This window comes from Oncorhynchus nerka, linkage group LG26 (assembly GCF_034236695.1).
Source record: "Oncorhynchus nerka isolate Pitt River linkage group LG26, Oner_Uvic_2.0, whole genome shotgun sequence".
In the NCBI taxonomy this organism is placed as follows: Eukaryota; Metazoa; Chordata; class Actinopteri; order Salmoniformes; family Salmonidae; genus Oncorhynchus; species Oncorhynchus nerka.
Genome location: NC_088421.1, coordinates 19,001,207 through 19,021,920, shown reverse-complemented (window position 1 = coordinate 19,021,920; position 20,714 = coordinate 19,001,207). Strand labels below are relative to the sequence as shown.

The 20,714-nt window shown below is 42.4% G+C and overlaps 3 protein-coding genes and 1 non-coding gene across 5 annotated transcripts; 1 reads left to right on the top strand and 3 right to left on the bottom strand.

Annotated features, from left to right (window-relative positions):
* The first annotated feature begins 964 nt into the window (after window positions 1–964).
* Window positions 965–5,835, top strand: LOC115110617 (sphingosine 1-phosphate receptor 1-like). The gene is made up of 2 exons (XM_029636427.2): window positions 965–1,175; window positions 2,889–5,835. Exon 2 carries the CDS (start codon window positions 3,166–3,168, stop codon window positions 4,369–4,371), a length of 1,206 nt encoding a protein of 401 aa, XP_029492287.1. The 5' UTR covers window positions 965–1,175; window positions 2,889–3,165; the 3' UTR covers window positions 4,372–5,835.
* A 3,478-nt stretch (window positions 5,836–9,313) lies between these two features.
* On the bottom strand, window positions 9,314–12,718 carry LOC115110622 (kinetochore protein Spc24-like). Of its 2 annotated transcripts, none has more exons than XM_029636434.2 (6): window positions 12,623–12,718; window positions 11,440–11,608; window positions 11,193–11,337; window positions 9,935–10,039; window positions 9,716–9,792; window positions 9,314–9,588 (listed from the first exon to the last, which is right to left on the bottom strand). In XM_029636434.2, the coding sequence occupies exons 2-6, from the start codon at window positions 11,591–11,593 to the stop codon at window positions 9,482–9,484; spliced, it is 588 nt and encodes a 195-aa protein (XP_029492294.1). In that variant the 5' UTR covers window positions 11,594–11,608; window positions 12,623–12,718; the 3' UTR covers window positions 9,314–9,481. The 2 variants fall into 2 exon arrangements, with proteins under 2 accessions (XP_029492294.1, XP_029492295.1); XM_029636435.2 differs by lacking the exon at window positions 12,623–12,718 and adding an exon at window positions 12,008–12,138.
* A 53-nt stretch (window positions 12,719–12,771) lies between these two features.
* LOC115110611 (protein KRI1 homolog) lies at window positions 12,772–18,161 on the bottom strand. The gene is made up of 19 exons (XM_029636421.2): window positions 17,975–18,161; window positions 17,583–17,659; window positions 17,309–17,414; window positions 17,081–17,186; window positions 16,931–16,991; window positions 16,795–16,844; window positions 16,560–16,650; window positions 16,381–16,458; window positions 16,183–16,289; window positions 15,920–16,052; window positions 15,733–15,828; window positions 15,459–15,629; window positions 15,293–15,368; window positions 15,080–15,198; window positions 14,783–14,936; window positions 14,527–14,657; window positions 13,971–14,035; window positions 13,766–13,861; window positions 12,772–13,664 (listed from the first exon to the last, which is right to left on the bottom strand). The coding sequence occupies exons 1-19, from the start codon at window positions 18,057–18,059 to the stop codon at window positions 13,169–13,171; spliced, it is 2,298 nt and encodes a 765-aa protein (XP_029492281.2). The 5' UTR covers window positions 18,060–18,161; the 3' UTR covers window positions 12,772–13,168.
* Window positions 14,217–14,314, bottom strand: LOC115110941 (Z30 small nucleolar RNA). Its single transcript, XR_003860701.1, has one exon. It is a non-coding gene; the product is annotated as a Z30 small nucleolar RNA (small nucleolar RNA).
* Window positions 18,162–20,714: the final 2,553 nt, after the last annotated feature.

The following is a 20,714-nucleotide window of genomic DNA, read 5'->3' as shown; positions in this document are numbered from 1 at the left end:
AACAGGGATGTAAACAAATATATGCACAACATTTGAGGGAAATAAGTTTTTTGTGCGTATGGTACATTTCTGGGATCTTTTATTTCAGCTCATGAAACATGGGACCAACACTTTACATAGTATGATATGTTACGCTTGGTATGGTTACATGAGACAGAAGGTAACTTAAGGCAAAATTAGAGGAGGGAAAGGGGGGTAACTAGTCAGTTGCACAACTGAATGCCTTCAACTTAAATCGAGCATATAACGTGAATGTCTAGTAACCCAAAGGTTGCGTGTTCAAATCTCATCACGGAAAACTTGTGCATTTTAGTTAATTAGCAACATTTCAACTACTTTCTACTTTTTAGCTACTTTGCAACTACTTAGAATGTTAGCTAACCCTTCCCCTAACCTTAACCCTAACCTTAACCCTTTTAGCTAACCCTTCCCCTAACCCTAACCTTAACCCTTAACCTAACCTTAACCCTTAACCTAACCTTAACCCTAACCCCTAGCTAATGTTAACCACAACAAATTGGAATTCATAACATATCATATATTTTGCAAATTCGTAACATGTTGTACATTTTGCAAATTTATAACATATCATGCAAATTGTAATTGGGGACTTATGATACGAAATGGATGATGGACATCCACAAATTAATACATACCATACGAAACGTAACATAGACTAAATGTAGTGTGATGTATTTATGTACAGAATCATATGAAATGCTCTGAGACCAGGTTGGGAAGTAGTATAGTGATCCATTTTACAACCACCGATCAAAAACATATCAGATGGTATTGACCTAGAAAGAATGCACCTTTATACATTCCAGCTTGCGCCACTGCCTGTAGCCAAAACAGACCATAAATGCCTCCCACTGCATTCCTGAATTAATTGTAAACCAGAGAGTAATGCTATTTCATCTCCAAGCCACCTCGGGCAATTTATTTACCTACAGTTATTACGACTTCAGAAGCCAATTAAAGGAGAGGTAGAGAGGAAGGCTGAGCGTTGGAGGGCAGAGTCCAGCCCAGCCCACTTCAAGTCGAGTCTCGCACCAGTCTATTTTCTCTTATCACAATCTGTCACGTCTGATCATCAGTGAGAGCGTACTGTATTCAACGAAAGACAACTACGCAAATTAAGAACACGTTCTCACGCAAAGTTCAACTTTTAAAAGGTAGGTCTTTGCAGTTATATTTGTGTAATAGCCTACTTATATTTGTACTGGGTATTATTCGTTTTTATAAATATTTGAATGATACTTGTTTAGTATTTATTTATTCAACAGATATTATGGTGTTTTAGACAGTTGATCGAAATTCTATAATTTGATGGCATGTAATAACTAGGCTAAAGCAAGGACAGGTTAATGTGTCTTATATTTGAGAAATTCAGCAATGTTGTGGAAAATCCAGATATTTAGCTTCACAATTTTGATACAAGCCTGTAGCCTATACTTGCCCACTGATCAGTTGATGAAAACAACAGATTTCAGTGTTGTCTTGTTATTTTTCTGAAATAATAAAAAACTTGAATAACTAATAATTATTTAAAAAACGTAACTTAATTCATACATTTGCATACCCAATCCATAATAATTTTGAAGTAGTGTTTTATCATATGCTATGTTTCAAACAGATAGGCAATAGTGCCTCAAATACAATTTAATACAATTGTATTTGCACATGCTTCGTAAACAACAGGTGTAGACTGACACTAAAATGCTTACTTACGGGTCCTTTTCCAAAAATGCAGAGTTAAAGATTTAAAAAATAGAAATAGAAATAGTGGGACAAGGAATAAATACCCAGTGCTCAACGAATAACAATAACGAGTGAAAATAAAATGGCTATACAGGGAGTACCTGTACGGAGTCGATGTGCAGGGGTAAGAGGTCATTGACGTAGCTGTGTATATATAGGTACGGGTAAAGTGACAAAGTGACTGGACAACAGGATAGATAATAGACAGTAAATAGACGGTAGCGTGTGTATATGTGTATGTGTGAGTGTGTGTGTGTTTGTGTGAGAGAGAGAGAGAGAGAGAGAGAGAGAGAGTACGCATGTGTGCGCGTTTTATGATGTGTGGGCATATGTATTGTGTGTTTGTGTGTGTATTTTGAGGTGTTAGTGCAAGTATGTATGGGGCGGCAGGGTAGCCTAGTGGTTAGAGCGTTGGACCGGAAGGTTGCGAGTTCAAACCCCCTGACAAGGTACAAATCTGTCGTTCTGCCCCTGAACAGGCAGTTAACCCACTGTTCCTAGGCTGTCATTGAAAATAAGAATTTGTTCTTAACTGACTTGCCTGGTTAAATAAAGGTAAAATAAAAAAATGTGTGATTGTAGAGTCCAGTGTGTGTGTGTATAGAGTCAGTGCAGGAGATTTAGTGCATACAAAAAGTGTTTGGGTGTGCATGTGTGTGTTGGGGTGTCAGTGGAAGTATATGTGTATACTGTATGTGAGTGTGCCTACATTTCTGTTCATGTGTGCATCGAGATAATTAATCAAAGTTCACAGACAAAATGACATTTTTGCCCGCCAAAAAAACTGAGCTGGAAGATAAAGATAAATATGCTAAAGATGAATATGAATTAGTGCCATAATAGGCCAAGTTTCTCCAGGTCAAAACGCTAATATTAATATTTCTGTTATTGTGTCTTTTTAATGGCGCCTTAGCTTGGTAATTTCTCATTTTTAAGGTACCTGTGGAGTAATGTCTTTGCTAGTTTCATACTTAAAAACATTCTATTAGAATTTGAACAAAGACAGGTACTGTTAATTACAAGATTAATGAGGAATGTACGCCCCCCCCCCCCTTCTTTACATGTGTGTGTTGTTACAGATAAATAGGCTATTATACTATATTTCAATACTGTTATTTTGTTTCCAGGTTTCTTGCTTGTCTGAGCCATCCAGTGGATTGTCCAGGCATTGCCCAGTTTTGGATAATGCTATCACATTGAGGATTCTTATTACCATCCATTCTTATACTAATTACAAAAAATGGACTGATCTATCTGTCAGAAACGACATTCAAAGATAGATTTCCTAAGGAATGTACATTCCCCACTTCCAACATATTGAATTATGGACTGCCTAAGAACTATGTGACGCAGAGTGGAAAGCATATTGTCAGCTAAAAAGAAAGCAACATTCCCAGAATACCAATGGAAGAAGCATCGCATGCTGCTTACGCTGCTGTTGCTGCCCCCACTGTGGTTCCCATGACCCCCTCGGTAGGGTACCTGCTCCGGATGTTCCGCGAGTACCAGAGCAATGCTGTCATCAGAGAACACTACAACTACACAGGCAAACTGAAGGAGAACAAGTACAAGGATGGACTAAAGCCAGAGGCCATAGCCTTCCTGCTGATCTGCTTGCTCATAGTGCTGGAGAATGCTGTGGTGCTGTTGGCCATCTGGAAGAATAAGAAATTCCATCTGCCCATGTACTATCTGTTAGGCAGCCTAACACTCTCAGACCTGCTAGCAGGCTTCACCTACATGGTGAACATTGTAACTTCAGGGGCCAACACGTTAAAGATGACCCCTGTGCTGTGGTTCCTGAGGGAGGGGGGGGTCTTTATAACGCTGGCCGCCTCCGTCATCAGCCTCCTGGCCATCGCCATTGAGCGCCACGTCACCATGGTGAGGATGAAGCCCTACCAGGGGGCCAAACGAGGCCGGATGTTTGCCCTGATCGGGGCCAGCTGGGTGCTGTCTGTGTTCCTGGGGGTTCTGCCCGTCCTGGGCTGGAACTGTATGGGCCGTCTGGACCAGTGCTCCACCGTCCTGCCGCTCTTCGCCAAAAGCTACATCCTCTTCTTCATCACCGTGTTCACTGCTGTGCTGCTGGCTATCGTGGTGCTTTATGTGCGCATTTTCCACACTGTAAGGTCCAACACAAAGCACCTGGGCTCTGGCCCGCAGCGCAAAGGCCTGGCCCGCAAGTCCCAGAAGTACATGGCCCTGCTGAAGACTGTCACCATCGTGCTGGGCGTCTTCATCATCTGCTGGCTGCCTCTCTTCATCCTCCTCTTGCTGGACTTCTGCTGCCCGGCACGGAGCTGCCAGGTGCTCTTCAAGGCGGACTACTTCCTGGGCATCGCCATGTTCAACTCTCTCCTCAATCCCATCATCTATACCCTGACCAGTAAGGACATGAGGAGGGCCATCCTGAGGCTGCTGTGTCGACGCTGCCTCCTCACCAAGGATGGCCAGGTGAAGAAGATAGGTGTGCCCTTCCTAGAGTGCAGTACCAGTAAGACTGAGGCACCCTCCCATAGGCTGGAGGGCCTGGAGATCACAGTCTCCTCTGCCAACTTCACCCCTTCCACTATTAAAGCCATCTACCCCAGGATGTCAAAGACATGACTTGTCCATGACGGCCCAATGTGACTCAGCAGTAATAATGATTAATTGTCCAATTACAGTAAGAGCAGAGTTCTGGAGACCCCCTTGACTGGACCAATCTTCGGCACCATCTTACAGCTGTGAGACTACTACATGTTACGTATGGGTTGTAAATGGAACTACAAGCAAGGAGGAAGTAATACTCTTCCTCTCACCTCAATGGTAGAGAACGTCAGCGGAACCCACCATTGTCCTATGTTTTGCCTTCCTCCCCTGGTCTGGCATTTTCTTCCTAGACAGATAAGCTGGGGGTTTCCACTTAAAGACTGGTTGGTCTATTGTAAGGAAGTCAAACCTCAGTCAGTGTTAGAGAAATAAATACCTTGTTGGTTATTACTCCTCGGCGCGAAGCATTAAACGAATTAATGCTGTTCTCATACTGTGAAATTCCTTTTCTCATACTGTATCTCAGCATACATCTTCCATAATCCAAACTGCAGAATAGAAAAACCCTCCTTGAAGGAATGGATTCATGTTTGTAGCAGTATTTTGAATTGACCATTTACCGGTAGTTAAAGAGAACCACTCAACCAGTAGCTGTGAAATTAACGCTATTCATGTTTTTTATTACATAAACATTGAAAACACATTCAGTACATTTTATTTTGAGTCACACACATATTTAAAGTATACATTTGAGTCATGCTAAGGCTCATCCTTATATCCCCTCTAGAGAAAATACATAATACAAACATAATGACATGTAGTTAAAACATGAAGCATCCACACCCAAAACAAAAATGTCATTTTTGTCATCTGGAATTCTGGGTAGAGGTTCGCAGACCAACATTAGAGGCTTGGTGGCTTTGACACAGAGAATGTCACGTTGATGCCTCTTCTGGTTTGCACATCTTTGGAGGTCTCTAAAACACACGTAGCAGCAGACATGATTGAGAGCAATTAAAAGGACAGATTAGGCTTATTGACAGCTCTGGCTTTGTGGACTCAAAGTATGGAAAACATATTGAACACAGCCTGTTCACAAAAACAATAGCCTTCAGAACTTTCCTGAACAAGCTGGAGAATATCCCACTCATGCAATGAAGTGTTAGGTGTATCTTCTGTAAACAGTGGTTAATAGACATTAGTAAAGACAAACCACAAATGCTTGGGGTCCCATGTATAACGTTCCATTGTGACAGCAGTGATGTTTGAAAGCAAGCAATTGAAATCTTTCACATTGTATATAAATGTACAAATGAAAAAAAGAAGAAGATATCGGTCTTACTGTACTATACGGTATATTGTGTAAATAAAATGAACTATAGTATCTGTATTTTGTTTATTCTGAACTAAACTTAATTTATGAGGCCACTGCCAATGTTTTATATGTACATTCAAACGATAAATAAATGTATGTGAACAACATCTACAATAAAAGTATTTTTGGTCATTGTTTTGCAGAATAAACATCCATACAAATTATATTTAATCTAGTTATTTCCTCTCACCAAATCTTTGTGAAGCCAGAGGCCTCATGTGTGATAATATGAAAGTGCTAGTGTCAATGTGGTGAGTGCGATGTTTCAGATCTTTCACAGGAAGCTTACACTCCCATCATCCACCAGCTATAAAAGGCTTTGACCTGTATAGTCATCACATACCATATACTTCAACACTGAAAAGTGCATAAACACTGATAAGCAAATGTCAACTTAATTCACTTAAGATGGATCAGTCTCCAAAATATACATATACACCAAGGTGTAGTTTCCCACGATAGAGCAGACAGATGCCAAAGAAACAATGTACTGTATATCACAATAAAATGTAAATGTCTGATCGATGCTGAAGTTATTGAAGTAAACCCCCCACTTAACCCAGTGCACCAAATCCATACCACAAGCAACAACCGAAGAAGAAGGCATGCGCTTGTGGCAACACAGAGAGAAGGCAGCAGTCATTGGGGACAATATACTTGACGCCCTGTTTCCAGTAAGATTAATCAACAAGAAACCACCAGCTGACGAGGTTACACGAGTTGAGATCCAAACGAAACCTGTCCCCCGCCCTGTATCAAATCAACTACTCACCACATGCTACACTGGCAGAAACCTGTCCCCCGCCCTGTATCAAATCAACTACTCACCACATGCTACACTGGCAGAAACCTGTCCCCCGCCCTGTATCAAATCAACTACTCACCACATGCTACACTGGCAGAAACCTGTCCCCCCCGCCCTGTATCAAATCAACTACTCACCACATGCTACACTGGCAGAAACCTGTCCCCCCGCCCTGTATCAAATCAACTACTCACCACATGCTACACTGGCAGAAACCTGTCCCCCCGCCCTGTATCAAATCAACTACTCACCACATGCTACACTGGCAGAAACCTGTCCCCCGCCCTGTATCAAATCAACTACTCACCACATGCTACACTGGCAGAAACCTGTCCCCCCGCCCTGTATCAAATCAACTACTCACCACATGCTACACTGGCAGAAACCTGTCCCCCGCCCTGTATCAAATCAACTACTCACCACATGCTACACTGGCAGAAACCTGTCCCCCGCCCTGTATCAAATCAACTACTCACCACATGCTACACTGGCAGAAACCTGTCCCCCGCCCTGTATCAAATCAACTACTCACCACATGCTACACTGGCAGAAACCTGTCCCCCCGCCCTGTATCAAATCAACTACTCACCACATGCTACACTGGCAGAAACCTGTCCCCCGCCCTGTATCAAATCAACTACTCACCACATGCTACACTGGCAGAAACCTGTCCCCCCGCCCTGTATCAAATCAACTACTCACCACATGCTACACTGGCAGAAACCTGTCCCCCGCCCTGTATCAAATCAACTACTCATCACATGCTACACTGGCAGAAACCTGTCCCCCGCCCTGTATCAAATCAACTACTCACCACATGCTACACTGGCAGAAACCTGTCCCCCGCCCTGTATCAAATCAACTACTCACCACATGCTACACTGGCAGAAACCTGTCCCCCGCCCTGTATCAAATCAACTACTCACCACATGCTACACTGGCAGAAACCTGTCCCCCCGCCCTGTATCAAATCAACTACTCACCACATGCTACACTGGCAGAAACCTGTCCCCCCGCCCTGTATCAAATCAACTACTCACCACATGCTACACTGGCAGAAACCTGTCCCCCGCCCTGTATCAAATCAACTACTCACCACATGCTACACTGGCAGAAACCTGTCCCCCGCCCTGTATCAAATCAACTACTCACCACATGCTACACTGGCAGAAACCTGTCCCCCGCCCTGTATCAAATCAACTACTCACCACATGCTACACTGGCAGAAACCTGTCCCCCGCCCTGTATCAAATCAACTACTCACCACATGCTACACTGGCAGAAACCTGTCCCCCGCCCTGTATCAAATCAACTACTCACCACATGCTACACTGGCAGAAACCTGTCCCCCGCCCTGTATCAAATCAACTACTCACCACATGCTACACTGGCAGAAACCTGTCCCCCGCCCTGTATCAAATCAACTACTCACCACATGCTACACTGGCAGAAACCTGTCCCCCGCCCTGTATCAAATCAACTACTCACCACATGCTACACTGGCAGAAACCTGTCCCCCCGCCCTGTATCAAATCAACTACTCACCACATGCTACACTGGCAGAAACCTGTCCCCCCGCCCTGTATCAAATCAACTACTCACCACATGCTACACTGGCAGAAACCTGTCCCCCGCCCTGTATCAAATCAACTACTCACCACATGCTACACTGGCAGAAACCTGTCCCCCCGCCCTGTATCAAATCAACTACTCACCACATGCTACACTGGCAGAAACCTGTCCCCCGCCCTGTATCAAATCAACTACTCACCACATGCTACACTGGCAGAAACCTGTCCCCCGCCCTGTATCAAATCAACTACTCACCACATGCTACACTGGCAGAAACCTGTCCCCCGCCCTGTATCAAATCAACTACTCACCACATGCTACACTGGCAGAAACCTGTCCCCCGCCCTGTATCAAATCAACTACTCACCACATGCTACACTGGCAGAAACCTGTCCCCCGCCCTGTATCAAATCAACTACTCACCACATGCTACACTGGCAGAAACCTGTCCCCCCGCCCTGTATCAAATCAACTACTCACCACATGCTACACTGGCAGAAACCTACCGAAGCATCGGCAATAAAAATGACTCATTTACAAAACGTGTGGGACGTGCAATGAAGAGTAATGGTAAAAGTTGCATAAATTGTGTGTGAGCAAAGAACTGCCCTGTTCCATTCAAGACTAGAAACAAGTCCTCTCAACCATAAATGGTTGAACTCACTTTGTCAACATGGACTTTTGCAAGTGGGTCAAGTTTGGGCTGGCCACAAATGTAATAAATACAGTTGCTCTAAAATAAAAATCTCCACAATAACTCACATCAGGCTTTCTGCCCTGCCAATTAGGAAAATCCAATGGGTTGACAACTAATAACAGCAACACATTATTACTGCAGCAGTTACAATTATCTTTTTATTCAACCAAAATCTCAGAAACACTAGCCAATTGTGCATCCTCCTTGCTTTAGACATGGAAAGCCCATGGAGGAACAGCATTTACCATGAATAACAGTTACCATTCCCAGAAACTCACATGCAAATAAAAGTTATTTAATTGTTGTTGTTGTTGTTGCTGCAACGCAGTACAGAATACTGTCTGTTGCATAAGCACACCATCACATTGGACATTTATTGCATTAAAAAGGTGAGCAGCACCCAACTTTTCAATACAGTAATTTCAGTACTGTATCAAAAAGCAGTGGGCTTGCAATGACCTATTGGGAGAAAATAGTCTTTATAAAAATCATAATGACTATGGTGAAAGTAGACACAAATAAAAGCTAGGGTTATAGGTTACTACTCAAATAAGTGTTCTAGGAAATGTGATGTTTAGGAAAACTACTTTATTCAATATAACAAAATGTCATGGAAGTCAATACCAACAATAGGAACACAATCTTAGTATAAAACAAATGTATTACAACACACAGACAATCCAACTACAGGACAAACAACTACTGGACAAATATGGCAACTTTCCTTTGATCTCTTCTACCATTCAGTGTTGACAAAGTTCCACAGCTCATCACTGACTGAACACCGAGACCGCACAGAGGTGTCTATGTTGATTGGTGTGGCCAGGTCAGCTCCATAGTGCACTGAAAGGGATTAAAGTACACTCAAACTTTAGTTAAACGCAACTAAAACCCACATCAGCCAGCAATTAAACAAGAATTCCACATTTGTGACTTTGTGATGGAAAAACAGTTATGCAGTGACAAATACCTCCTCTCAGAATGTGTGGCTCCGTGTCATACTCCCACTTGATCTTGGTCACCTTGTGGTACAACTGGGCCACGTATCTGCAGAATGAACAGTTTGTCAATGCTGTGCACCATGCTGTTCATGATGTGAGATCAATGCTCACCGACTATCATGGTTTAGTGTGGTGGGCTCGTGTGGTGTTGGGAGTGGTTATTTCAGTATGCTGTTAGTCCTACTCACATGGCTGATGGGATGACCTCCGTAGTGTCATCATCAACCTCCTGCTGCAGGGTCTGCAGCTCCTGCTCCGAGTCACGCAGACTCTCCAGCTCCCTCTGCAGGAACCTGAGAAACAGGTCAAGGAAACCAACACGGGGAGAATCTCAATTGGGCTGTTCGACTCCTCAACTCCATCCTCTACTACTCCTCAACTCCAACCTCTCCTTGCCTGATTTTGAAAAAGGTCAAAGGTAATTGAGCAGAGGTGAGGAAACAAATGTGCTTAATAATCCTTGTCCACTAGTATGTCATCAGGCAAATTAGTCCAAAAATAAGTGTAACGTGATAAAAACATTTAGCTAGTAGATAAAATCTATGTAGCTTTTTTTTTCTTAAAAAAAATGTGTGCATGCATTTCTCTTTCGAGAAAACAGCTGATTTAAAGGGGTTGTTTCAGATTTTAACACACTTCCGCGCTAGTCACCAGGAGGATCCTCTGCATACTCACTGTATGGCATATAAACTGAAATCTCAAAATACTTTCAGCAATGGATGGCAGCCTGGTCAGCCTGCAGCAATGGACAAGCTCTGGGTAGAATGTGACTGCTCCCTATATGTATTATCTGGACAACACAGCATTCATGTGCACATTAGAGAGCACCAATTGCAGTACATTTATCAAATCAAATTTATTTATATAGCCCTTCGTACATCAGATGATATCTCAAAGTGCTGTACAGAAACCCAGCCTAAAACCCCAAACAGCAAGCAATGCAGGTGTAGAAGCACGGTAGCTAGGAAAAACTCCCTAGAAAGGCCAAAACCTAGGAAGAAACCTAGAGAGGAACCAGGCTATGTGGGGTGGCCAGTCCTCTTCTGGCTGTGCCGGGTGGAGATTGTAACAGAACATGGCCAAGATGTTCAAATGTTCACAAATGATCAGCATGGTCGAATAATAATAATCACAGGCAGAACAGTTGAAACTGGAGCAGCAGCACGGACAGGTGGACTGGGGACAGCAAGGAGTCATCATGTCAGGTAGTCCTGAGGCATGGTCCTAGGGCTCAGGTCCTCCTCCGAGAGAGAGAAAGAGAATTAGAGAGAGCATACTTAAATTCACACAGGACACCGGATAGGACAGGAGAAGTACTCCAGATATAACAAACTGACCCTAGCCCCCCAACACAAACTACTGCAGCATAAATACTGGAGGCTGAGACAGGAGGGGTTCACAGAACTTGTTCTGTGTAGAGACAGAGCATGACTGAGTGAAGGATACTGTAGTTCTGAGTCCATGTTCTGGCTCCTTGCTGTATACTGCTGCAGCTCCTGCTCCAGGCTGTCCAGTTCCCACTCTGCCTGGCTCTTCTGGCCCTCCATGTCCAGCAGCTTCTGGCTCGCCTCATCCTCACACTGAACTACACCTGAGGACAATGGCGATCAAGATTAGGCTATATATCTTGAAGGTATGGAAAGAAAGTAAGTTATCATATGATAGGATCTACAAATTTATTATTTTTCCTTACCGTTTAACATCAGTGTGATGGTTTTCATCGTGTCCATGTGTCGCTCAAAGAAAGACTGCTGTTTTTCTCTCACTTTTCTTAATTCATCGTCAGCTTTGCTGCTTTTCAGTATTTTGACCATCGACTCTCCCGTGTCCATAACGTCCTGAAGCATGGTGACACGTCTTTTCTGTGGAAATTTTAGTAGAAATAGATTATAAATTACTGCCTGTTCTAGAGCTGACTAACTTAAACTCACGTCAACTCGTACATCGCATCGGTCCGTACAATTTCCCTTATTTTAGCGCCCCAAAAACGTAATACTTCCAGATCAACTGTAATGTCAATACCATTGTAAAGCACAATTTCTCCCCCTTCCAACATAATCTATTACATAATCTATTATTAAATGAGCCGTCGGGGCTTTAAAAGAATGGCGGGTGGGGAAGCGAAACTAATGCGTGATAGTGAGAAGGAGATGTTGTGTGGGAAAATTGCTTTTTTCCCCACTCGATCTGTCCAACTTATCACCTATCTCCTCTAAAATGTAAATAAAACACTATAAAAAATAGTTAATGTCATTACATACCTATTTGAAGGTTTGTGTCGAATTTGAATCATGTTTTTAGGGCGGTGCTAAAGTGATCTTAGAAGTGAACAGCGGCTTTGAGAATGATGATCGCATGCAATGACTGGGTATCCCCCCCTACCCCTGTCCATTTCTTGTTTTTAAAGGATGATAGAAGTGCTACACCAGGTGGTGAGAGACTGCAAGACAGAAATTGTTGCTTTATGCATGCTGTACGTTACGACATCACACGTCAAGATGTAACGGAGGGTCAGTTTTTTCAACTTTTCTCCAATACTATAGAGCCATTACCATGTCGATGAATAGAAACCTAGTTCACACCCCCGATTTTGACGTCAACAGTCACATTAGTTTTCTTTGTAGCCTCGTTTGAATGTTGCGGTTGCGCACATTTGTACGGAACTGGGTGAGTTTACGTTAGCTGGTGCATCATCACCACTAAAATTGTTTGCTGCCTACGGTCAACAAAATAAAACGCTGTCTAACTAAGGTTAGCTGCAGAGGCTCTTGCTTGAAAACAGCATTCAACTTAATGCCCAGACCCTCTTGACGACAGCTACGGTTACTAACATCTTAATTAGATACGTTTAAAAAGTTGTACAAGGATTGACTTACCGTGTTTTGCCGAATGTAAACAGTCCACTGAGTTTTGCTTCACTTCAGTCGTTTCCGTAATTCAAATGTCTCCTGCGAACGCGCGCGCTAACATGAGGTGCCAGCGAAAGTGCCTGACGGAATTTTTGTTTCTAAAAAAAAAAAAAATGTACAGGACAAATGTAAAGTATTTATTCACATACACAATAAGTAGATGCCTACAATTGAAAATATCGAATTAATAGAAAGCGCCAAAAATATCCAGCGTTGTGATTGGCTAGATCCACATGGGGGCGCCAATGTCATGATTGCACGATTTATTTTACACAATGGAACCTGATGGACCCACGGAGTTTAACTTTCGTTAGACGAACAACGTATAGCAGTGGTTCCCAACCTTTTTCGATTACTGTACCACCAACTGAATTTTGCACTGCCCGGAATACCCCCCGTGTGCATTTTACCAGTAGACCTATGGTCTATTCTCAAATACCCCGTGGATAGGCCAAGTACCCCTGGTTGGGAACCAATGATTTATAGTATTGTAACGACCCTGCAAGGGATCCCTCACTCCTTGATCCCTTGCTTCTCAGTCTTCTCTTGAGCCTTTCGTTTCTGCCTGCCAAGCTGCCTGAAGTGCAGTCTCTTGGGATTCAGTCCATAGGCCTTCAGTCTCTGTCCGCTGAACTCTCGCCCACCCATTTTCACCCTGAAGGGCCCCTTCCCCGACATGAGGCGGCTTCCTGGGTGCCTGTTTTTCTTCTTGGGCAATTTTGGTCTTTCAGTCCTTGTGTTTGCAGTCTCCTGAGTGGAAGCAACTGTTTCCTGCTCCAGTTTCAACTTCTTGGATTTGGGTACCAGGAACTCCTCTTCCTGGTCTCCTGCCTCTCTCAGTGCCTGGACTACCACCCCCTCACCAGAGTCCAATGCAGAGCTTTCCTGACTGGGTCCAACCTCATCATCATCATCATCATCCTCCAGATCCTTGTCATCCTTCTCTGCATTCTTCATCCTGTCTCTTCTCTTCTTACCCACTTTGGTCTTGCCCTCTGCTTTGTCCTCCCTGCAAAGAAATATGAGCACAAGTTGGTCAATGACGATAATTCCGTTTTCAGATTTCTTAGAGAACATATTCTGCCAATCTGCATATGGTAGAATACTCACTCAGCATAGAAAGAGTTCAAGACTTCTATCTTTTTCTTCACATTTTGTCCTTTGATTTTGTAGTTCTGCAAATCACTCATCTCCTCCTTGTCAGACCTGAAAAGGAGATTGAAGACAAAAATAGAAAAGGAAAAATCTGAAAGACCATTTTCCCCATAAGTAGCTGATTAGTAAATGCCTACTGTTTTGAGACCAGGTTCAGTACCTGAACATGCAGGTCTTCTTTAGCGAGGCCCAGCGGTTCAGCTCTTTCTCATCTGCTCCCAGGATCTGAGGGAAGAACAAGTTACTTTCTGTAATAGTAACATATTCATACAGCCACTTTAAACATAGATGCTAAATCCACAGAAATGACTTTAAACCTAATTTGTGCAGATAATGCTCCAAGCAAGTTGATAACTCTGTGCATTCAAGCATTTCCCTTTCTATCATTCTGTCTCCTCATCCTCATCTGCTCAGAGAGAAGATTAACTGAAGTCATGCCCTGGTCAGAGCTGTCCCCGGAGGGTAGCAATACCAGGTCAGTCACATCTCAGCTCATCAGTGCAGGATTCTGGGTCTGTACAGTACTATACTATAGCACAACCCAGGGTGGGGGTGGGGGGGGGGGGTAAATTAGATTTAAATTCCAGACAACTAAAAAGTTAACCAAACTCCAAACTTTTCTAATTGAAAAGCATAAGAATTAGAATTTTAGTGTACTTCCTAAATTGACCCCAACCCTGAGACAACCTAGTAGGAACTAGGGCTCCCAGCCTCACCTCGTCAGTGGACAGGCCAAAGTCATTGGCCAGGACCTGCCTGTAGCGAAACCTGCAGGGGATGTCGTCTATGATGTCCTCATAGTCCAGCTTATAGTACTCGTCCAGGTACTGCTCAAAGGACTTCTCCTCTGAAGCACAAAGGATGGATGCATGAAAGAGCATTCAGTCTCAATATCTATAGTACATCGAACAGAATCTACAAGGTTATGGAAAATAGCCCAAGATTCATGGTGCTGAACCTCCTGAGACTTACGGGGGTCAAACACAGGCTTGTTTTGGGTAATGACCTCAGCAAAATGAGACTTCTTTCTCTTCTTTCCCATCAGCAGGGCATCCACCTTCATCTTCTCCTTTTTCTTCTGCTTCTTGGAGGTGCTTGGCTGACTGGGATCATAGTCTGCATCCATCTGGTCAAGTGAGAATTCAGATGAGTGAGTCACATACAATCTCAAACATCAACGAGACCTTTATTTCTGACTAGCCGCCACTAAATGTGTTTCTTAAGGTCTGCAGGCAATGCTGAAGTGACGGTCATATTAGAGGAACTCACAATAAAGTCTGGATCTTCACAGTTTGGCTGGTCATACTCTTCTCCTTCATGCTCCTCTTCTTCACCATCATATTCCTTTTCTCCAACCTCTCCTGTCCATGTGTCCCAGTTCCAGTGTTCTGCAGGACAGAGAAAGCTACCTTATTACAATGCCACCGATTCTAAAGTATTAGATTCTACTTGAGATAATAAAATCAGCAACGAGTGACTTACCACCCTCTAGCTCTTCAACTTCAAACTGGGGCTTCTCCCCCTCTCCCTCTCCATAATATTCATCACCAAAGAATTTCTGGAAGAAGATAAAAATACAGGGAGAGACAATAAGAGGAGTGTCTTTATTTATAATCCGTTTCTCTTCTTGAGGTGTGTGAGTGGTCACCTGCATGAGCTGGTCATGCTGCTGGGGGTCAAAGTCTCCCTCCAGGTCCACCTGACTGAAGGCCAGCTGCTCGTTGCCTGTCAGCTCCTGCAGCCGCCGCAGCTTCTGCATGATCTCATTACGCTTCAGGTTCTTCAGCTGCTTCAGCTGCTCATGCTTCTGCTCCTTCTCCTGCAGGGGCCAGAAGAGTGACAGGTCGGTTTGTTGGGAGAGTGAGAGAAATGAGGAAGGGATGGAGTGATGTATAAGATTAACTAAAAGAGAGTCTACTGACCCTTTTCTTCCTATCCTTCACTTCCTCCCTTTTGAGCTTCCTGCGCTCGTCTTTGGAGCGGACAGAGGTGGCAATGGTACGGGGGTAAGTCTTGATCTGTAAGGAACAATAAGATACTATATGAGACCAAGGTACATACACTACACCATACAAACAGACATGTGCATGTAGAGACGGGAAAGTCCACCTTCTGGGCATCAGGCTCCTCAAAGCGGAAGTTGTAGTGTCTTTCAAAGTCCTCCTGGCGCTCCAAGAACGACTCCCCATCCTCTTCTGAGTCCTCCACGTCATCATTCACCACCTCGTCATAGCTGGGGATCCTGCACACAGCCATGGCAGATTAGTACACAGTCAGAGCGGTGCTGAGCACTGCTCTACGATTACAATTGAAAGCATACATGGACAAAACATATGTGTGGACATAAAATAACTTGTGTAAATAACTCTTACCCGTCCACATAATTTTTCTCCATGTAGCCCTTATTCAGGACAAAATCCCTAAGGAAACACTCCTTCTCATCCAGCTCTGGGTCGTTCCAATAGTCCCTCAAGTATTTCTGTCTCAACACACAGCACATATTTCAGTCACAGCAGGTCATTACATATCGCTCTCTTGCCCTCTATTCCAACAGTTTCTCCATCACTCACCATGTCCTGCACCTCTTCTGGGCCCCCCAGCTCTGCCTGGCCTTTCAGCCAGTCCACATAATCCTCTTCCTCTTTATCCTGTTGGGTAGAAAGATAACAGGTTAGAGGAATAGAATGTTTCTCTCTGCAGTGCTTTATACTGTATGATAAGACAAAGTCAGGCACCGGTTCCCACGGACCTTCTCTTCCTGTGTTTTGCTCCTCCTCTTCAGCAGCTGAAAGTCCTCTTCACTGCCCTCCTCATCACTGTCCTGTATGAATTTACGGAAGCTGGTGGAAGCATGACACAGTGTTTATGTTCCAAAGACAGTTATAAAAGACAGAAAACAAGAGTTTATTTATTTGTGTAAATACACCATGTTCTTTAGGGCAAAGGTTGTGATTACAGTGATTATGAGAGAATTTAACCCTGACCTCTCTTTCAATTCTCTCTGCTCCTGGATGTAACTTGGAGATGCAGCTCTCTGTCAAAGAAAGCAAAGGCAAACAATACATTACTTATCGTGACATACCTCCGTGTAAATGTGTCAAACAATGTATCATAACATGCCTCTCTCCTCTTTGCAGCCTCTTCATCATTACTCTCCTCGTCATCATCATCCTCATATTTACTGGGAATGAGACAAATTGTTATTGTCAAACCATTTGCCCAAAATGAGATACAAAGATATGCACAGTAGGAACACTGCAGCTCACTCACCCTCCCCTTTCCAAGATAACTTTTCGCTCATAGTCTTTCAGATACATTGGCTTCTCTTTGGTTTTCTTTGAAGTTGAAGGCTGGGCATCATCATCAATGGCTGCATCTGATTAAGAATGAAAAGTTGGGTGGTGAAAGACACCTCTTAAACAAACAAGCAACACAGAATCAAACTGTCATACCGTAATCAGTTGCAGCAACAACAAGACACACTGACTGATGACATACGTTCCACCGTGTAGAATGTTGCATCAGTCTGATAGATCTTAGGATCTTTCTTCTTCAGCAGAGACAATGTTCTGTAGAAGTCCCTTTCAACTTTGGGGTCAAGTTCCTAAGAAGACACACATCAGTCTGCATTGAAATTACAAATATACAGGTCAAGGACACAAAGGTAGGGCCAAAAACACTGACAAACCATAAACAGAACACCATGGCAGTGTTTGTATTGCGCACTTGAAACGATATAGCTAGCCAAATTAGATACAGTAATAGCACTTACCACCTCGCTATCATCATCTGATTCTGAATCTGAACCAGACTCACTCTCATCAGCTTGGTCGCCATATTTGTCTTTCACTGAAATAATCAATAATGAACATGACAAGCCATTCAATGTGTTGGAAGCATTCCGCCAGGAAAACAAGACAGAACTAAATTGCTATCTAGCTGGACATGCTAGCTAACGTTACATAGTTATAACCAAAAATAGCTGAGTTAACTTCTGAGCGTATTAATATGTAAGTTAAATAAATTACAGAATAAGATTCATTTCAAGTGAGAATGGGATCAAACGTTAGCAAGCAAGTTGAAAATGATAACTTTAGCTAACATGACGGCTGGCTTGCTAGCCATCTAGCTAGCTAGCTAACAAGCTTGGGAAGTCACACTTACGCCTTTGTAACTCTTCTTTTTGTCTATATTTGTCATATTTCTCTGCAAACTTTGAATTAATCTTGAAATCCGATTTGCCTGACATGATTACTTGTGAACTGGATAATATTTATCGGGAAAAGGATTCAGTGAAATCTGTTCATGATGCTAACATCCACAGCAGCATGTATAGAACTACCACGTGGTTTCCTGAGAGGAGGGTCAGAGTTCCAAACGAGGATCAAGCAATCATAGGTTTAGAAAATATGTACGTCTTATCAACAAATATATTTGTTGCCAATATAAAATGATTTTTGGTATATATTTTTTTTTAAATCACAAAATATTTCTTAGAAATATATTGCCAATTCAAATTAAGGGTCCTAGTTTGAGAGCATTGATGGCATTGCCTTTTGTGTTAGTAAGAACATTAGTATAATTTATGTTGAGTAATAATCTCCAACCTAGTAGCAATGTGTGCGTCAGATACAATGCTAATCTACTCTGTAGCTATCTAATGTTTTTGTGTTGTTTGTGTGTGTAGTAGCCCATCACAATGTTTTTGGAATGAGACTCAGTAGCACAGCTGGGGGCGCTCTAGTACAAATTGTCAATACGTATAGGCCCATATGCACCATGCTGGTCCATCCCTATGTTTTTTTAAATATCATAAGGTAACCAGACAGTGAAAGTACAGGAGATAATGTCTACTGGGAGGATAGTTTACACAAGACTTAGGAATGTATTTTAAAAACAGTAATGGAATTCATTATTCCAATTATCTGACTCAGAAAGAACAGGTCAAAGACACCAGTTTACCAGTTTACTCGAGACAACTATTCCTTTTTTATACTTCATCAATATAATGTTCTGTTTTTGTCTAGTTGGACGAGTTAGGCCTATGCCCAAATTATCTCAGTATATTATGTTTGTCACCTCAACATTCCTGTGGCTCTGACCTCTCTGAATTGGGCTTTACTCAGATCCTTTCAAACAACAACCTAGTATATGGTCTTACATGGCATCAATTATCACCCATGTTCTCTTTGCTGTTTGTTCTTTGTACATAGCTACTCTGAGTCATGTCTTCATCTCCCTGGGCCCCACAATAAATGATCAGTGATGTTCACATTGCAATTCTTTGCCAATCTATGTAGCTTATCACCACTGTCAAACGAGCCTGTCAAATAATAACACATCCCACCTAAAGCAAATAATAGTGCCTGAGATAAAGAGACTGTTTCTGGAATGATTCGTGACTTTAAGTAGTTTCATTCACCTCATGTCTTGAATAGTTGACCAGGTATTGGAGGGCTCTAGGGAGTGAGGCTGCAGGGCGATTCAGAGAGGAGGAAGGTGTTTATTTGAGGTCTGAGGTGATAGCCAAGGGACAGCAATATAACTCATGAAATGAGTGCCTTTTTGCATCCCTTTGATGTTTTAAGTAGAAATTGTGCACCAATGTTAAATTTTTAAAGCTTGTTATATTTAATGAAGTGCTCTTTAATATAGACCACATAGATACTTCAATAAATCAGATTTTTTTTCATATAAATGAAGAAAAAATTCAGTATTTGGACATGTCCCTCAGTGCACCCTCTATGACTTTCACCATCATTGTAAAGCCCCAGTTCATTTGCTGCTTTGACCAAGTCATTTCTGAAGATCAATATTTATTTAATGTGATTAGTAATTCATTTTAAGATCAAAAACCCTATTACGTGAACTGAATTCTCATTTTAATATGGTGAAACTATTACTTGACATCTAATAGTCAAATCGTTGGTTCTACTCTATTTAGCCATTTTCTGGTGTTTTGTGGTGAAAACTGAGTGGTTCGAGCATACCAGTCAACCCTGTTACCCATGGATAAACAAGCTAGAAATGTTTTAACAATTTCATTTTTTTTCCTGATGCTTGTATTCAATTGCACACAACAAGCTTCCTTTTCCCCTGTCACAGGGGTATGTATGGCTAATTTAAGATGAAAACTTCAACCCTGTAACTTTATTCTGGACTCAGTGCCACATACTGTAGTAATTTCGTTTTTGAACCTCGAGTTGTGAACATGTGCTCTTTATCGCTCTTTATCGCAGAATATTAAAATGAAGTGAATTCAAACAGTTTTTTTTACCAAGTTACACATCTTAAAAGGCACCAAACTGGTGTAATTTATGTATCATTTTATAATAGCCTACCCCGTGGCTCAGGAGTTTTTCTCACCTGTCCTGGCATATGTTCAAAATTAGATGAAGATTGTCTTCATCTGAAGAAAATAGATCAAGATGGGATGAATAATTTAACTGGAAGCAAAACTACAAATCAATGCTTTCTGATGTGTAGAATGACACTGTATCATGTCATCATTACGTGAGAGGGCTCACCTAAAAATGTCATGATATATAGGTAAACAATGGACAAAACATCAACAGGTTTCAGAAGGAAGTAGTGTCCTTCCCTGGCCTATTTCCACCCCCCCGCGCACTGCTTCCCCTTCTGGGAAAAGTGAATACGTCCAACCTCTGCATAGAATATTGGCAGATATTCAATGTACACAAAAAAAAACTCAGGATGGCCTCACCATTTATCTCTTCTGTAATGTTTACGTAAAATGAGAGAGTATGGTTAATATGTTTCCATATAGATAGGTTGTATTTCATATTAACTACACTGATGATGTAAACTGTTTATTACACCAATCTTTATGAATACCAGTATAAAGAATACTGCCCCTATTGATAGTTTGTTACAGTTTTACACT